The sequence below is a fragment of the Alosa alosa genome, chromosome 7 (assembly GCF_017589495.1).
Source record: "Alosa alosa isolate M-15738 ecotype Scorff River chromosome 7, AALO_Geno_1.1, whole genome shotgun sequence".
NCBI classification, from domain to species: domain Eukaryota; kingdom Metazoa; phylum Chordata; class Actinopteri; order Clupeiformes; family Clupeidae; genus Alosa; species Alosa alosa.
The window spans coordinates 6,319,555-6,339,506 of record NC_063195.1 but is presented as its reverse complement, the minus strand read 5'-3'; the positions used below and the strand labels follow the sequence as shown (position 1 = coordinate 6,339,506).

Below are 19,952 nucleotides of genomic sequence, written 5' to 3'. Positions count from 1 at the left end.
CATAATAGTTTGTATAATGAGAGTTAGACACAGCAGCTTTCCATGTTTTCTCCCAAATTGCATCTGAGAGCGAGCGGAGGTCCGTTCCCATAGCAACCGGAACGCAACTGCTTGTGCCACTCCAGTGACAGTGTGTATACACATACATAGAGATCTTTTTTTTTATATATTTATTTTTTATATTTACTAATAGACATAGTGGTCATCTGGTCACCTGTTTTGGGTGCGGAACGCATGCAATAGGATAGCGGTACAACTCGAGTCCCATGCCCTGTGTGTCCTAGGGATCTGGTGTCTCCATGGTCTAAAACTGCTTTATATCACATAGTTACAAATAGCTTCAAAATTTAAATTTTAATATCAAATATTGACCGGGATGCCGACCACTTGTGTAGGCCCTAACAGTTGGTTTTACAATAAGAAGCAAAAAGGCTACGAACGACCGTATAGCCTACCTGTCCTCGTGGTTGTGGAGGATGATCATTAGCAGCTGTTAAGTCTTTTATTCTCAAGATAGCCTAATGGTGTAGCCTACTGTCTACGAAGACGTAGGCTAAAATACAACTATCTACAGTCATCCAAAAATGAATTGCCAGAGATAGGCTATGAAGGGAAAAGTGCAGCATTTTAAACATGGCAAGATTATTTTTTACCGGAACAGTTTGTTCTAATTTGTCTCGTGAAATTCGTGCTTGTGGACATCAATCACCTATCTTCTGTCCTTCTATTTCAAGTTATCATGAGTGTCATTTGATTATATAAATCACAACAAATGCTAATGAAAACAGAATAGGCTTATGTGCTATAGGCTAAGGTCATTTAGGCTAACTCCCGTATGTCAAAATAAACTGATTTGATCCTAATTGTTTAGTGATCACACACAACAACTTAACACAGCAACCTCAAACACCACTGTTGAAGCTAGGCTACTGTTTCAGTCATGTAAGAAATAAGCAGTTTATGAATTATTTTTACCCGTTTAATCAAGTCCACATGACCAAAATAACAACATATTTAAAGGCTGAGCTAGCATAACAGCCTAATATAGGCGATGCTGCAATGGATAACTAATAAAAAGTTTCATACAATTACTGAACTTTATCACTCACATTCTGAGTTTTTCTGGGTGGTTATATATCCATGCAGATCGTCTTCGAATAAGCCATCGCTGTTATATGATATAATATGTTACAGGATTCATGACTAACGCCATTAATGTTATGATGCTGACTGACGCTGGCTATAACAGTAGGCTACCGTTTTAACGTCTGCTGAGTCTACTGCCTACCAAAACCTGTGGCTGTTCAGTTGAAGTTAAATGATATTTTAGGTTCCTGTTACAGGCTATCAAATATTGAACAATGGGATAACGTTTCATCATCACCTTTATTGATGCCTGAAATGTTGACATTGCTGAAATACAGAGATGTAGCCTACTGAGAGGCACGAACAGCGATGTTCAATGGGTTCAACTTGTCCCTTGCCTACCAGCTGGATGTAAACAAAGCTATAGAACCTAGAATACGTCACATGAAAAACGTTAATAGGTCCTGTAAACGTACTTCCAGAGGCAGGCAAGTTCGACCAGGGCTCTTCACATATCGATGTAGCCATATCTTACACGTTAAATACAGACAGTGATATGTATCGGTTAATCTTTTCACCCCTAATAGCTAGCATAGTTTGCTAATTGCTGCTAATATCTAAGACTGTCTCAAATGGTGTACTTCTGCACTTACAATACCTAATTTGAATGTGTGGGGGCCTTCACAATGACAATTCCAACGACACAAAGTGCACTGCTAGTCCCCGGATGGTGCATTCATAGCAGTCAAAAAGCTGTGTGTGGAACACTGGATACTTTTTGCCCTCAATGGACGCCATCTTGGCTATATAGCAGAAGGGGAGGGAGCGTTTTCAAACTCGTGGTAATTGCAGTTGAGAAAGCTGAACCAGCAGCAGTGGAAAACACACTTTACAGATGTACAAGCAAGTTATAAATAAACTGTTTTGACACAGTATGACCATGTTACTGTCAAATAGAGGACACAAATTATATATTTAAATGTTGCGATTGTCATTTCTATTAAGTGCTCAGAGTTGTTTGATATGAGACGACACTATTGTTAAAATATATGCACTTAGCCCAAAAGCATACAGTGGACATAGGGTGCTGCACGAAAGTGTACTCACGAAAGTATGCCAAATGAGACACAGTGAAAGTGATATTACACTGGGTGGCCAGGTATTAGGAGACAAAGGGACACATTTTGCCCAGAAAGCAACCGTGGTGCTGTGGATGGTCATAATAAGTTTAGATTGGAGGTGAGAGAGAGGCCACAGATCAATAAACAAAAGATAGCAGATAGCATGCAGTTCTAGCCAACTCCAGTAATTTTTGACCAAGCTGGGCAAGGTTTAGGATCGGTCAATTACGCAATCAAATGCTCCTCTGTGGAACCTCATTAAAAGAAAAATGTCAAGTTCACACTGGTTAAGACCATACCTTTATTCAATGCAATGCTGTCTCGTTATAAACGATGAAGAAAAATGTCAAGTTAACACTGGTTATGACCATTCCTTTATACAATGCAATGTTTTGTTGTTACAAACGATGTGGTCAAATCATATATATATATATATAAATAAATAAATAAGATGAGCAAAGACATGATCATTTACATACATTTCATACAAAAATACATACATACATACATACAAGATACATATTGATTTTTCACATAGAATTGAAAGCAGGTTACGCAAGACTTTTTTTTGGCTGGACAAAATGTTAATATTTCAGAATACTGGACATACAGACAATCTCTTTTAAATAGCCATAATGGCCTATAAGCTTACATTTAAACGGCACTAAATCACAAACTATATATTTCCACAATGCAGTTTATTAAGCGTCGTCAGCACCAGCAGGTGGTTTAGGATCAGCTTTGCACAAGCAGCGAAGAAGCCTACTTTCATTCTATAAAGCAGCGCAAATTGTTGCCCACACATTGCAAACAGACTCTAGCTACACAACTGCAGTAGTGGAGAATCTCGGAAGAATTCCCACTGGATTGGTAGCGGTTTGCGGTTGGCATAGGCGAGCTTAAAAACTGCCATGATATTGTTGTTTGCATAAGTTAATTGCTGCGCGATCACAGCCCCTCTTCTCTCACTTCCAGCTGCCCCTACTCACAGACCCGGTAGCCTAATAATGAAGCAACAGCTGTGATGAACGGCAATGCTGGTTCACCGGAGAGTGAATACAGACCCTTACTAAAAGTTTTAGATGAGTGGTCGTGATCTTTCTAGTTTCCTTAGAAACCCCAAAAAAAAAAAAATTGAATAGTCTCAATAAATGACTTGTACACACCCTTCATAAATTAGCGTTACTGTAATGTGAGGCATGATTTAATAGAATGACAGCCTATTTCACCGCTTGTGCAAACTGGACATAAAAAAACAAACGTTTCATAGACTATGTTTATATTTAACTTGTCATGGTAACATACACCTGCCTCTCTAGATGCGAGGGACTATCAATGGTTTTTCAAACATTTCTGTGGCTTTTTCAATTCTTAACAGTTTGCACCATCATATGATTTTGAAGAGGAACATTTGAACGCCTTTTCACACTTTCTCTTCAACGTGAATTAGCATGTTTTTTAAGCCTTGAATTATCTGAATTATGCTTTCCACAGTGGTCAGATTAAGGCTTTTCTCCGGTGTGGATTTTCATGTGTCTTTTAAGTGTAAATTTGTGTAAAAAGCCTTTTCCACACTGGGTACATTTGTGAGGCTTCTCTCCAGTTTTAAGATTTGTGTAAAATTAACATGAGTCTTCTCTCCAGTGTGTATTAGCAAATTTTAAGATTTGAAAAAGCTTTTCCACATTGAAAAGGCTTTTCCACACAGTGGGCACAGGTTTTCCACAAAAGGCTTCTCCGATTCTTCTCCCCAATGTGTATTTGTAAATGTATTTTAAGATTTGAACTTTGTGAAAAAGTTTTTCCACACTTGGTACATTTGTGAGGCTTCTCTCCAGTGTGTATTAGTAAATGTCTTTTAAGATCTGATCTTGTTGAAAAAGCTTTTCCACACTGGACACATTTATGAGGCTTCCCTCCAGTGTGTATTAGCATATGGGTTTTAAGATATGAACTTTGTGAAAAAGCTTTTCCACACTGGGTACATTTGTGGGGCTTCTCTCCAGTGTGTATTGGTAAATGTCTTTTAAGACTTGATCTTGTTGAAAAAGCTTTTCCACACTGGACACATTTATGAGGCTTCTCTCCAGTGTGTATTAGTATATGGTATTGTAGACCTGACCTTTGTGAAAAAGCTTTCCCACTTTGGACACAATTACATGGTTTCTCTCTGTGTATGAACATGTGGGCTTTAAAAGTTGAGAGATGTGTAAAAGTTTTTTCACACTTGACACATTTATGAGGCCTCCCTCTAGTGTGTATTAACAAAGGGGCTTTAAGATGTGACATTTTTGTAAAGGCTTTTTCACAACAGGCATATTTTTGTTGCCTTTTGCCAGTACTCTGCCTTTGATTTACACCACGAGAGTGTGTTTGCTGCTGTTTCTCGAGTTCAGTAAGGGGTGTGAAACTCTTCCTGTAGACTGAGCGGTGGTAAAGCCTTCCTTTGAGTTCATCATTCGGTCCATGGATCTGTTGCCTTATGTGCGGGTGTTCTGATACACCTAGAAGAGTTACCATAACGATTTAGAATGACAGACCTTCTATAATTCAATATTGGCTGATGACATTTTCTGTGTCAAATTCTGTCCAAAACTAATCCTTATGTGTGTATGTATAAAACAATTTACAGTCATAAGAAATTATTCATGCACAACGAGACGGAGAGCTTGTTCCACGCTACAGATGAATTTACGCTGATTTACAGTTATTGTAATCTACGTCATAGCACAGCCTACATCCGCACCTCGCCAGAAATGTTTATTTTCGCTTTTGAAAAACACTTTTGTGGTTCGATTTGGGATCTAATCTCTGCTGATTCTTTAAAAAGCACACCGATTTATCAGTCAGGCTTTAACCTGTTGAGGAGTGAATTAGATAGATAGATACTAGATAGATATATAGATATATAGATAGATAGATACTTTATTGATCCCCATGGGAAATTCAAAAAATTATTTTCCTGGTTCCTTCTAGAATTCTACGCAAACAATCTATAGTTTTAGTGTTCTTGGGGAAAATCCCTCAGGGTAATTGTCGCATCATAATGCGGAACTGTCGGTTTGAAAAACATTTAAGTCACATATTTGTTACCGTATTCCTCAACTGAATGTAATGAAAGGGGGAAATCACTGGAGCATACAGATGTACGGAAGCGTATTGCTGCCACACTAAAATAAAGAAAAAGGCTCAGTATTATGTAATTACGTGAAAAGTTACTTGTTATAACAATATCTTTTACACGTTTTAACAAGATATGCATCACGTTATTACATGAAATTATCATGTTATTTCAAGATATGATTTTTTTCACGTTTTTACATGAAATTATCACGTTATTTCAAAATAACGAAACTAAACTAAACAAGGCCACGAGAGCTCATGGCTGGCATAAATGATAACTAGTCGTGTCTATGAACTTGCACGCACCCTGACTGCTATTACACAGTGCTGCTTGATGAGTGTTTGTTTTTGTGCATGTGTATATGTGTGTGTAGGCTGTGTGTGTGGTCAATTCCCAGCTGACTGAGGTGCAGCAAAGAGGGATGTGTGTGTATCGGCAGAGAGCTGCTGAAAAGGAGGCCGATAGAGAGGTTCTATGCAGGATAGCCTGCTCACACAGCCTGATAGTTCTGCTTCATCTTCTAATCAACTCAATAAATAAAACTTTCGCTAACTTGACGCAAGAGGTAGAAAGGGCTTTGATAAATATGCGAATCTTCACGCAGTGTGGGTGAATGTATAGAGCGCTCTGGGTGAATGTATAGAGCGCTCTGGCTCGGTAGCCTGCATGTCAGGTCAGCGCTGTCATTTCTAAGGCTGTGGGGAAGGGACGTGGGGAGTGAGAAGTGAAGCGCTGCAGTCGCACAGTGCAGGCTGCTGGAGAGCACAGCAAAGAAAATATTCAAACAGCAATAGCATGCGCTTTTTGAGATCACACTACAGTAATCAGCCCGGCCCCACCGAGAATCCTCCCGACACTCCCGACTCTCCCGCTAGCCTACTGCACACAGGTGCAGAATATTCTGGACAATGCTTGGGCGTTCGCATAGGCTATAGGCCCATAACAATATCATCCAATGTGTTCAATATCGAAAATGTCTTGCGAGCTTAAAATAGAATTTGATTGAGTCGTGTAAACGAGCATATCCTATTCTTGCCTCTCCTTTTCTTTAGTTTCATTATCTTGAATAACGTGATAATTTCATGTAATAATGTGATATGATATTTTTAAGTTTTTACAAGATATATATCTTGAAATAACATTTTCAAGTTATAACGTGAAAATATCAGTATCATGAAATAACGTGATTATTTCATGTAATACCGTAATACATATCTTGTTAAAACATGAAAGATATTGTTATAACAATAAACTTTTCACGTAATTACATAATACTGAGCCTTTTTATTTATTTTAGTGTGGCAGTAATACGCTTCTGTACAGATGTTTCTGATCGGTGCAGAAAAAAAACTCTTCAGCCCCACGCTAAAGTTGACTGAAAAGAGGAATAAAAAAAAAAATCTTTTGGAAATGGATCTTAATGCCTTAATTAAAAAAATGAGGAAAAAATCAAACCTTTAAGGACACCAATTTTCTTTGTGAATGAGTAATGTATCGTAAATAATTAAACATTCTTCATTAAAATACAGGGTGCATAAGTATTCATACCCCTATGTTCAACCTATGTTAAATTCCCATAGAGCCAGGCAGATTTGTATTTTTAAAGGCCAGTTATTTAAGCTCAATGCAAATCAAACCAGCTATTAAGCCAACTGAAAAACACACCATGCTAATCTCTAGGTATGTTGAAGGGTATGGGTATGTGATGTGGGGTTATTTTAATTCCAAAGGCCAAGGGAACTTTATCAGGATGTATAGTACCCTGGATCCATGAAATAACTGGCCTTTAAAAATAAAAATATGCCTGCTTCTATGGGAATTTAACATAGGGATATTAATACGTACCCTGTATTTTAATGAAGAACATTTATTTATTTACGATACATTATTCAGTCACAAAGAAAACTGGTGTCCTTAAAGGTCAGATTTTTCCTCATTTCCTCATTAAAATGAAGGCATTAAGATCTGTTTCCAAAAGATGTTTTTATTTTTTTCCTCTTTTTAGTCAACCTTAGCATGGGGCTGAAGACTTTTTACAGGCACTGTATATGAGGCCTCTTTTCAGTGTGTTTGCATATGTCTTTTCAATTTAGAAATATATGGAAACCCTTTTCCACACTGGCCACATTCATGAAGCAATTTCTCTCCAGTGTGTACTCGTAAATGGCTTTTAAGACGGGAAATGTGTGTAAAAGCTTTTCCACACTGGTCACATTTATGACTCTTCTCTCCCGTGTGTATTGCCATGTGGGTTTTAAGATTTGAGAGATGTTTGAAAGCTTTTCCACACAGGGCACATTTATGAGGTTTCTCTCCAGTGTGTATTAGTAAATGGCTTTTAAGAGTTGAACATTGCGAAAAAGCTTTTCCACATCGGACACATATATGAGGCTTCTCTCCAGTATGTATGAGAATGTGTTTTTTAAGAGATGAGAGGTGTTTAAAAGCTTTTCCACACCGGGCACATTCATGAGTCTTCTCTCCAGTGTGTATTAGTAAATGGCTTTTAAGAGCTGAACTTGTTGAAAAAGCTTTTCCACATTCGACACATATATGAGGCTTCTCTCCAGTATGTATAAGAATGTGTTTTTTAAGAGATGAGAGGTATGTAAAATCTTTTCCACACTGGGTACATTTGTGAGGCTTCTCTCCAGTGTGTACTACCATGTGGGTTTTAAGATTTGAGAGATGTTTAAAAGCTTTTCCACACCGGGCACATTCATGAGGCATCTCTCCAGTGTGTATTAGTAAATGGCTTTTAAGAGCTGAACTTGTTGAAAAAGCTTTTCCACACTGGACACATTTGTGAGGCTTCCCTCCAGTGTGTATTAGCATGTGGGTTTTAAGATATGAACTTTGTGAAAAAGCTTTTCCACACTGGGTACATTTGTGAGGCTTCTCTCCAGTATGTATTAACGTGTGGCGTTTAAGAGTTGAGTTGTGGGTAAAAGTTTTTCCACACAGGGCACATTCATGAGACTTCTCTCCAGTGTGTATTAGTATATGGCTTTGAAGACCTGAAATCTGTGAAAAAGCTTTTCCACATCGGACACATTCATGAGGCTTCCCTCCAGTGTGTATTAGCATGTGGGTTTTAAGAGCTGAACTTTGTGAAAAAGCTTTTCCACACTGGGTACATTTGTGAGGCGTCTCTCCAGTATGTATGAACATGTGGCGTTTAAGAGTTGAGTTGTGGGTAAAGGTTTTTCCACACAGGGCACATTTATGAGACTTCCCTCCAGTGTGTATTAGGATGTGGGTTTTAAGAGCTGACCTTTGTGAAAAAGCTTTTCCACACCGGGTACATTTGTGAGGCTTCTCTCCAGTATGTATTAACATGTGGCGTTTAAGAGTTGAGAGCTGTGTAAAAGCTCCATCGCACTTGACACATTTATGAGGCCTCCCTCTAGTGTGTATTAACAAAGGGGCTTTAAGATGTGACATTTTTGAAAAAGCTTGTCCACAATAGGCATTTTTATGTTGCTTTTTGCCAGTACACTGCCTTTGATTAACACCATGAGAGTGTGTTTGCTGCTGTTTCTCGAGTTCAGTAAGGGCTGTTAAACTTTTCCTGTAGACTGAGCGGTGGTAAAGCCTTCCTTTGAGTTCATCATTCGGTCCATGGATCTTCTGTTGCCTTATGTGCGGGTGTTCTGATACACCTGGAAGAGTTACCATAACGATTTAGAATGACAGACTTTCTATAATTCAATATTGGCTGATGACATTTTCTTTGTCAAATTCTGTCCAAAGCTAATCCTTGTGTGTGTATGTATAACAATTTACAGTCACAAGAAATTATTCATGCATGACGAAGCTGAGAGCTTGTTCCACGCTACAGATGATTTTACGCTTATTTACAGTTATAGTAATCTACGTCATAGCACAGCCTACACCCGCATCTCGCCAGAAATTTTTATTTTTCGCTTTTGAAAAACACTTTTGTGGTTCGATTTGGGATCTATAATCTCTGCTGAATCTTTAAAAAGCACACAGAGAGGCTTTAACCTGATGCAACATTTCGATGGAGTCCTCAATGCCCAGTGTGTCCTAGAGATCTAGTGTCTCCATGGTCTAAACTGCTTTTTATTATTATTATTTCTGTTCAGTGCAGGAAAAAAGACTACATATGGATAAGTGCTATATAGGTCCTGTAAACGAACTTCCAGAGGAAGGCAAGTTCGACCAGGGTCCTTCAATTCTAATTTAAACTCTGGACAAGTTCCTGCCTCCTAAGTTGTATACCCTGAACGCTAGGGGTGTAAAGATTAACCGATACGTATCGGTATCCGTTTTTAATGTGTAAGATACGGCTACATCGATACGTGAAGCCCCGTATCGGAATAAAATTGAAATGAACCGGACGTTATATCGATTTACTTGTTCCTAATCGGTTCACAAACTTTTCTGCTCGCTCAGACTCTCATTTACGTTCCAAGCAGCGCGTTCATCCCACTTCCGGTTTCGAAACTATACGTGGCACGGAATTGTGGATAATGCAGTTCATTTTTGGCTACAATCATTGCCGAAAGTTGTCAAATGACCTCATTACCCATACATCTACTGCAACTTAAGCATGTGACAACTCGCATTCGGTCGTTTGTTTTACAGTTTTTCAAAATCCAGCGCGAAATTAAACACTTATAGCATTCCTAAACAGCAACGATAGTCTGTAGAGTAGCCTTACATTTGATGAAGGGATTTCCTTAATGTTAAATAATAATTTGGCCCTTGCTGCTAAAACGATGCACAAATTATTAGCCAATTAAGCTTATTTTGTTCATATTCACTCAGACTTGTGGCATTATAGGTTTCTGCATTAGGTCTACCGTTGGAACAAAATAAGCCCAGAGAGTTCATTGATATGCAGGCCTATTTTATTCTTGTAGGCTATATGGAAAAAAGGCCAGGAGTGTCTTAAGCACTGTTTTATTTTATTTCAGTATCGTCTTTCCTCAACAAGGCTACAGCTCCATGAAAACAATCAGATATAACTCTTTAAAATCTATAATGTCTAAAAATGTATTTTTATGTTGTATTTGGCTGCTGTGTTTGACTGAAATGTAGACTATTCTTTTTTCATTTCAACAGAGTATATGAAACAAACCTCAGTTTAGATAATCATATTCACACATTTTTTTTGCCTAATTGACAACCATGACCATGATATAATATAATATAATATTAATGTGCATCTTGAGCAAATGATAAAAAATCTTTCAGAATGCTTTCCATTCTTGAACTGCATCAAATTCACCCTTCGCTAAGCCAAACCCGAAAACTGCCACAGGCCAATCGTGGCTTAGCATTCTGTCACTAGGCATGGGAGGTCTGACAAGCTTTTTGAGTTTTGCCACGTTAACCTGTGGAGACTGAAAGCCTGTGGGTCATGTAGGGCACTTATTTGGATGTGTGGTGCCCTAACCCACGTAAAGACACATCCCATTAGCAATCTATTTAAAATAACACCTATTTGAAGTACAATTCATGATATGTTGTCAAATATTGAAGTTGTGGGAAGTACATAGCTTAAACAGTATGTTCCTTTCATCCCCCATGCCTGTTCCATTTATTCTGGCCAGGAGAGTCGAATGAAACAAAATGCACATTCGACTTCTGCTTAAATAACTCATGAACGATTTTGTTCAGAGATGAAATTCCAACTGTATTTGACAGAGGGCAGATGTAGGTTGCTAGTGACAAAATATTAGCTTTCAGTGTGGTACGATGTCTTTGTAAATTACATTTCATTGAAAAGTCCCGGTTCTCCCTCTATGTAATAGATGCGCAGGGTGCTAACAGTACTAAGGAGGGCGGGACTTAGCGAAGGGTGAATTGCATCGAATCGCACTAAATCGTTTTTTTGTGAACATGTATCTTTTCTTGTATCGAATCGTGCCCATGTATCTAGATGCGAATCGTATCGTCTTTTACATGAGAGATTCACACCCCTACTAAACGCCCATAATGGAAACTTGCCTGTACTTGCCCATTTAACCTTTGTTTTTTTTCGCACTTAATCTCCAACGTGAATTAGCATATGTTTCTTAAGCCTCAAATTTTCTGAAAAACTTTTTCCACATTGGGCACATTTATAAGGCTTCTCTCCAGTATGTGTAAGCATGTAGCGAAGGGTGAATTGAATCGAATCGTACTCAGGGATTAAAGTGAAAAAAAATTGTTTGACTGAACTTTTTTTAGGCCATAAGTCATACGTTGTTCATCTATAGAGATAGCACCCCTTTTGCGGTCGCGACCTATTGATTTTTAATGTACAAAAAGATGCAAACAGCAAAGTAAAGGGAGTATTCGCCTAATTCACACGGCGGCCATTGTTTAAACCAAAACGAGGCTACAGGGTACACTTACTATATAATTAATGCCACCTACAGGTGAATGCATAGAACATAACAATCCTATGGTTTGTGTACTCTGTAGCCTCGTTTTAGCCGCCAATGGCCAAAATAAGGCTGTCTGTGCGTGACAAACACGACTGACCCCCTTACTCAACAGTTCGCGATGATGACAGTATTATTATTTTATGTTAACACGCTCTGTCAAAACCTTCCGCAAAACCTACCGCAAATTGTGAAAAACATTGTTGTACATGTAATAACAGACGGGATAATAAATTGCATAGGCTACGGTTTATATTGCGTCGCTTTACACATAATATTAGTTACATTGATAAAAAAAAAATCGGGTGGCATAGCAGGCTATCTGTTCTAGAGCCCGACCGATTTATCGGCGGGCCGATATTATTGGCCGATATTAGGCATTTTCCAAACTATCGGTATCGGCATTTATAATGGCAGATAAATGAATATTTTAAAAATAAAATAAAAACGGACGAAACACCCTTCAACCATGTCATGAGTGTTGGCGTTGTATAGTTTGTCCACCAGAGGGCACTCTACACCGTCCCTGCTGGCAACACTTGTGTATAACGCGCCACACATCCTGCAACCTGCTGATCCAGCCAGAGTCGGGCAGAGAGAACTAGTTATCCGCGAGTGAGATCATCAGTTAAGTGTGTTCATGGCGATTTGGTCACGAGACATACATTGCTTGAATAACAATTAAAAGAACATCCCCATCAGTTCTCTTAACTCAAATAAGCATGACAAAATTCGTGAAAACAATGTCCAGTTTTGCTGCTGTTAAATAAGTCAAGAGTGAAGCGGAATTAGCTAGTAATTACGTTACGTTGTTACAGTGTAGTTGACTGTCTGTCCTTTTAACTTTTGACAATGTGACTGAAGATGTATTTCTTTAATAGCGTGACAGTTATAGCAGTGAGACCTATCATCTCTCCCCGGCCTGTTATTTTAAAAGCGTATGTTTTACAATTTGCAGTATGACGTTATCCATTCCTAAATTATGGCTCATCATAGACTAGCTAACCACAAAGCTAGCTAATGCCATGAATATCAGTGGAAGACCGCTAACGTTAACATTAATGAGCTTGGAAACCACAACGAACTTATTCTGCCTAAATAAAGTAATGATTACTGTATTTATAACTAGTATATCTGTAGTTACAGTCCCTGCATTGTAAAATGTAAGTTAGACGTGCGAGGAGTGAACATTTAGCCATAGAGAAAAAGTATCAAACGTAGCTTGTGCAAAACGTAGCTTGTGCATAAAAGTTAGCTTTTCTTTTACACGTGTGTGAAATCCAGTGACGCCAAGTGTGCGTTTCAGACTGTCGTTCAGCCGCAGCATTAACGAGTTACATAATGGATTTAGATCACTAAATAGTAGGTTTTAGAAGGCAGGCAGAAACTGATGATTGAAAATGGTTTGATGTAGCTTGATGGAAATCATTTTAAAAGTGCAGGTAAAGGGATAAGCAAGCTGACATTGTAATTATAAGGTAGCTTATAAGGCAATAGGGACTAATTATTACACACGCACACTCAAACATTTAAGAGTGACCTTTATCTTGTTTAATGATAATACAAATGATGATAGTAATAATGTCTAATAATTATTAAGTCTTAGTTCAAAGTTATATTTATGAAGCTTACCAAGTCTTTTAATACTGGTAACTTTGATTTGGTTGTTGTTGTTATTGTGTTTTTGTTCAAAGGACTAGTTTCATATCTTAAGTCTATTTTTATACATTTTATTTATCAGAACTTTAATATATTTCGATGTTCCACTGTGACAACATTATTTAAAAATAAACAAGTTTGTTTTTAAAATGCATTATCATATTATTTTAGTCAATACTCATAAATAACTACAAATAACTAATGTTAGGGAAATCTGTTAATGTTTTGTTGAGCGTTTCTGAAAAAAAAATATATATATCGGCCGATATATCGGAATATCAGATTTTTAAATCAACAAATATTTGTATCATATCCGCCTTCAAAATCTTTTATCGGTCGGGCTCTAATCTGTTCAAGTCATAGCGACACCCAAAATGAATGACCTCCCCTTAGTTCGCGATAGGAAGAAATTGTCTACATTGATGCACGGAAAGAACACAGCCTACGCTTCTTCTCCGAATTCCCACATAGAGCTCACAATGTATCATATCCAAAAAAGTTAGACGGATTGGCCAACCTCATCAGCTGTCTCGATTGTGTCACTATAATCCAACTCTTAGACCGTTAGTCCTCCTTCTTTTTTTTAAGCAAACGCCCCAGGCCAATGAGACAAGCGTGCTACAACATTTATAAACAAAGCGAAACTCATGGCTGACGTATCTTCTTGAGCGGTCACTGATTGAGACACTATTAGGTCTTTAAACATTTACCATCACACACATTCATTCATCAGACCTAATATTTGTAGTTGCCTTAAAAAAAAGGTAAAGAAAAGGTGATAGTCCCCCCCCCTCCTATTTTTTTTCTCATCAGATCAGCATCGATCTCAAATATGGCATTTCTAAAATCAAATTGACGGAAATCCGTCGTACAACGGAGAACTTTAATCCTTGCGTACTAAATCGTTTTTTTTGTGAACATGTATCTTTTCTTGTATCGAATCATGCCCATGTATCTAGATGTGAATCGTATCGTCTTTTACATGAGAGATTCACACCCCTACTAAACGCCCATAATGGAAACTTGCCTATACTTGCCCATTTAACCTTTGTTTTTTCGCACTTAATCTCCAACGTGAATTAGCATATGTTTCTTAAGCCTCAAATTTTCTGAAAAACCTTTTCCACATTGGGTACATTTATAAGGCTTCTCTCCAGTATGTGTAAGCATGTGCATTTAAGATCTGCGAACCTGTGAGATGTTTTTCAACACTGGTCACATTTATGAGGGCTCTCTCCAGTATGTATTATGTGGCTTTTGAGATCTGTGGACCTTTCAAATGCTTTTCCAGACTGGTCACATTGATAAGGCTTCTCTCCAATGTGTAGGTGGATATTTACTATTTACATCAATGCTATAGAAAACATATTGATTTGACGCACTTAACTTAATTGCTGACTCAAAAACAAAACAACTTCAAGATGGCTTTCAAGATGGTGTTGTGCATTAACAACGTGCCTAAAATGATATTAGGCTAGCCTGATCAAGTCAAGATTTTGGGGCGATTTGGATATTCATTATTTGAAAAATAGATACGAAATGTAATACCTCGTAAAATCGCGATTACTACACTTTCATACCTTTTAACACTTTGAGCGTTTATGGCACTCAAAGTGTTAAAAGGTATAAAAGCTTGTGTGGCCCGTGTACAGAGGGGAGTCTTGTAATTTGAGAGAGAGCCTGCAGGGCTAAAAGGGGCAGCGTGAATCAGTGCACTGTGAACTGAAATTGTAGTTATTTCCGAAACGCTATTTCTAAATGGAATGTGACAAAATAATTGTTTTTGCTCAATAACATTGTTTTTGTGATCGTTTGGAACCAAAATCGATATGCCTCTTGCCAGTGTTTGCTAATGATTCAGTGCAGCACAGAGCTGCCCCAGGCTTCTGTGCAGCACAGAGCTGCCCCAGCCTTCAGTGCAACAGCGCCCTCTAGAGTCACAAAACATTCAGTGTAACACATATGGACTATTCAGTTCTATATGAGAGGACTTACTTTCCAGCTGGTCATGCTCCTCTTCCTCCACCTGCTCTTCTTTCTTCACTTCAATCGTCACTGTTGTCATTTCATTGTAAGTAGACCTTGGTGACTCTGTGACGTCTGTTTCAGTTTTACAGTCTGTTTGAGATTCACAGTGAAGCTCTGCAAAGGGCTTTTCTTCTTCATCTGGACATGAAATCATATGACCATACTCCTCCTCTTTTATATCTTCTTCTTTCACCATCACGCTCAGCGGGCCAAGCTGTCGCACTTCCTCCTCTTCTTCCTTCTTCACCGTTGTCTGTAGTGTTGCACTGTAAGTAGACTTTTCTTCTGCATCTGGACATGCAATCAGATGACCAGATTCCTCCTGTTTTACATCATCTTTTATATCTTCTTCTTTCACGATCACTCTCAGGTCAACCTGGTGTGTTTCAGCACAGCTAGAACGAAATGGAAGTCCAACATCCATGTTGCTAGCAGAAGAAGGATAATCCCATCCAAATATTTCAATTGCCTGAAATCAGAGAAACAAAATATTTGTTTTTCAATTAATAAAAAAAAAATCCCATGAATAAAAAATTATTATTATTATTATTTTTAAGCTTATTACTGCAGCTCAAAGTGCTTTACATTTAGAGCATTTAACACAGTAATAAAGAATTGAATAATAAATGAATTGTAGTAATACAAACAAACAAACACACAGACAAACCAAACAAAAAAAAAACATAAAGAATGTACAATTAAGTAAAAATGAGAATTCTCAAGATGGTAAGGAGATAGATACAACACATACAATACAACTAATGCAGTGAAAAGACCATGTAAAGTCAAATAATATAAAGACATAAGACACAAGAAAACTAAAAGCTCACATACAGTATGTGCTCTTTGCCTGAGATCGACACATCGTTATGTGTAGCCATAATGGGATCATACCCAGAGAACAACAAAAAATTACTGCACTTCTTCAAGTGTAAGAACTGCAGTTTCACTAGTATTACACTGTTGCGTTGGAGGAATTATTTGCGTACTTATGCATGACATGCAATATTTTGGATATTAAAAAATTCATTGTACTACATACTACTGCACTGCAGAGACCGTACCCAGGGAGCAAGAGAATAACACATTTCCAGATCCACGTTATCGGAGCACTGTTGGAGCACACGTTTCCTACTTACTCAACACATAGATGGATTAATAATTATAATTGAACTGAATAGCAAGTGTTTGAACTCACAAGGTGAGGCGTTTGTCAGCAATAGAACAAAGGACCGAAAAGCAAAAGACGTCTTTTGCTATCTGAGGGGTATGCTACAAAGCGAGGTAAATGGCTCACCCGACTTTAGGGAGAAAGTGCTGACCTATAAAGAAAGTTGGAATGCATACGTATTGCTCCTTAAGATAAGTTGTGTTGAGGAGTTAGCCTACTGTTTGTGACAAAACACACAACTATCCAGAGAAACTGTTTTTGATCTCTCGAGCATGTCTCAAAGTAGGCTATGCAACCTATTGCTTCTTTTTGTTCAGTGGCGTTGAGATTAGTGGTACGAAGTTACTTTGGCTAACTAGCTACATACTATGTGAAAGCACAAACCCTTCCTCCCGCAAGTTCGCTGCTCTGACAACTTACTTCTGTTGATTGGTGTTTGTGTCTGATTACACGCAGAATATTGTTTATTTCCGCAAAATGTCTTGAACCATTCTCCCGTTCTGGACTGCATGCAATTTTCTCCTGCTCGCGACTTTAACTTCGTGGACCAGGCAAACATAACAATCAAAATTCCCAGATAGCCCCCATTCTTCTTCTTCTTGTTTTTCTTTGGTGGTTGGCAAACAGCTTTTAGGTGCATTACCGCCACCTTCTGAATAGGAGTGTGGGCCTGAATAAATCACTGTTAAAAAAAAAATTCCGGGTTTTAGTAGCCTGGCGGGCCATCCTATATCATTGAAATGTATAGTCTGGAATCGAACCATTTACCTCGCTTAATCCAAGGGGCGGGCAGAGAATTGTCTTTCAAACTGCCTAGGCATGCAATAGGCCAGCGCTACGACCATATCCATTATCCGATTCGGCAAAATGGCAAATACATCCTTCTTCGAAAGGAATGACTTAAGTGCATTGTGTTGCTCAACTTTCAAAGAAAAGCCAACTCCTCCAAAGTTGACGCCAACGCCGATTCAAACAACCGCTCTTCGTTAGCCATAGCCACCTTCCTTGTTGTTCACCGTCACAGGACTGCCGTTATCCTGTTAAGCCCGCCTTAAGACTCTCTAACAAAATAGAGCACTGTGATTGGATGAAGTCCACGGCGTCAGCCAATAGAAATCCCTATGGTTTGATACTAGACGTACAGGCTGAGCAAATTAATTTGCCGCCGCTAGGGCGCGTCTAGATTTCTAGGCTAGGGTTTTAGCACTTTGAGTCCCTTTTCTGGTTTGTTTTGGATGAACTAGAGTGGAGGACACCGACATTTTGACGATTTGTCCTGTCTCGACTTTTCTGACTCGTTTTGACCGCTCAGAGTGGCTGCCAACAGGCATACTGTAGGCTACTCTGTCCTGAAACAACCCTTAACGTTCGTTCGTTGTAATAAAAAAAAAATACAAATAATAATAATAATAATAATAATAATAATAATAATACTTGGACGATCTTGTCCATCAAGTCCTGCTGTCCTATTCAATCTGCTAGTCATGTGACAAAACAGCCAGAGCTTCTCCAGCCCCATTACAGCCTGTTGACCTTGGACTCGACGCTGTATGGTGGTGGGGTTAATCAGCTATGGCAAGGATTTTAACATTTACCCGCTAGACTGGATATGTATTGCAGATATCTGTAATTCAGTTTTGCCTAGTCAAAACGAACATTTTAGATATCCGCAATTGAATTCTTCCTATCCATAATTGTCATTTCAGATATCCACAGGGTTTAATGCTGCAGCCTATGCAAGACAGGAGCTGCAGCAAGAATTGATGATTCAATGTTGCTTTGATTTTTTCGATTAGCCTACAGCCAACACCATTATGAATGGGGTTTCCTGTAGATGGTGCTGGTGCATTTAGTAGGCTAGCCTAGGCCTACTAATTTATGTAGGCTACGAAACAGAGATCAGTTGATAACGTGAGAGTCTAATAAACCACACGTGTCCCTGAGTTTTAGTTATTTTAGATGTCAACAAGACATTACAGCCATGACTGCTTCTTCCATTCATAGAAATAAGGAAATAAGCCCACTTCTTCTTCGATTATGTTGGGGAGGGGAAATTAGCAAATTAGCCTATGGACAGAGAATGTCTAATAAGTAGACGGGCTCTGCTATGGATCTAAAGAGCAACGTCTTGCACAATAATTTGCACTAGTCATACTGACGTTTGAGATATCTTCACCTTTCATTCTGCCTAGTCAAAACTGAATTAAAGATATCTGCAATTGTCATTTAAGATGTGTGACGAGTTGAATGTTGTTTTCAATGACGTGATGACAGATATCTGTAATTCAGTTTTGCCTAGTCAAAACTAAATTACAGATATCTCTATCTGACGTTTCGATTAGTCACAGTTACGTTACAGATATCTTGAATGACAATTCCAACTATCCAAAATGTAATTGCGACTAGTCAGAAAGACGTTGTTGATATCTACAATGTTAATTCCAGATAGTCAAACTTAGCGGGTAAATGTTAAAATCGCTTGCCATAAGTCAGCAGGGGTACCCCCTTCACGCATTAGTGTGTTAATTCTAATTGCACCTGAAACACATATAGCACGTAGTTTGCAGTGTCAGATTTGCTGTGAGAGCACCAGGTGATAACTGCACTTTTGGGAGCCCATAAGGTGAGTATACCCCTCCCATCAGCGTCGTCATCCACATTAACGTTGTTTATTAAGACCACCCATCAATAAATATGTATTGTTGCTTGTATCTGTTGTAGAAAATAAATTATATATTTTTATGAACTGTAGCATCTTAATGGTTGCTTGCTTTTCAGCTTCAGTCCTCAAATTTAAATAAAATATATTTATTTAATTTGCAGACCACATCTCTGTCTTATCTGTAAGAACTGTGGGGTACCTCTGTTATTTAGTGTGACTGGGTGTAAACTGATTTTGTGCTCCGGTCACATTTTGGCCAGAATGTAACAGGGTTGTACATAAGAAGGGCCAAGGGGCCAATCACAGTAGCCTGACTATGCCACCCTGAGGCCTAATGCATCAGGGAATCTTTAAGAGATCGTACCTCTAAACAGAGACAGCTCTCACAGGTTCGAATATTACACAGAGGAGACATGAATTCCAGGAAAACAAAAGATTTATTAAGACACAAAGGTTGGGAAATGGAGATCTGAGGGTGGCAACTATGGAAGTTCACACCAATACCATGCAAGCATCATAAAAGGTTCACCTATTACACAGCAAAGGCACACAGCAAAGCTACAAGCAATACACCAGAAACACCAAACATGTGCTTAAACTAGCCCCCCCTCAGAGCCACCTCCCTACTAAATAAAAACAAAAATGTACACAAACAAAAGGACAAGACGAGCAAAACAAAAACAAAACATAACGAATGACCAAA

The 19,952-nt window shown here is 38.5% G+C and overlaps 2 protein-coding genes across 3 annotated transcripts in view; both read right to left on the bottom strand.

Moving 5' to 3' along the window:
* The window catches only part of LOC125297241 (zinc finger protein 729-like), a 540,495-nt gene that overhangs the window by 417,259 nt on the left and 103,284 nt on the right, over positions 1 to 19,952 (bottom strand). The gene's annotated exons all lie outside the window — the stretch shown is intronic.
* LOC125297282 (zinc finger protein 345-like) overlaps positions 7,331 to 19,952 on the bottom strand; it is a 47,204-nt gene continuing 34,582 nt past the window's right edge. The window contains exons 1-3 of one of the 2 annotated variants that reach the window (XM_048247554.1): positions 17,008 to 17,181; positions 15,384 to 15,885; positions 7,331 to 8,993 (exon numbers count right to left, since the gene is read on the bottom strand). In XM_048247554.1, coding sequence (XP_048103511.1) covers positions 7,393 to 8,993; positions 15,384 to 15,840 — 2,058 coding nt within the window. In that variant the 5' untranslated portion in view covers positions 15,841 to 15,885; positions 17,008 to 17,181 and the 3' untranslated portion in view covers positions 7,331 to 7,392. Of the gene's footprint in view, positions 8,994 to 15,383; positions 15,886 to 17,007; positions 17,182 to 19,952 lie in introns of those variants that run through there. The other variant, XM_048247555.1, reaches the window with a different exon arrangement.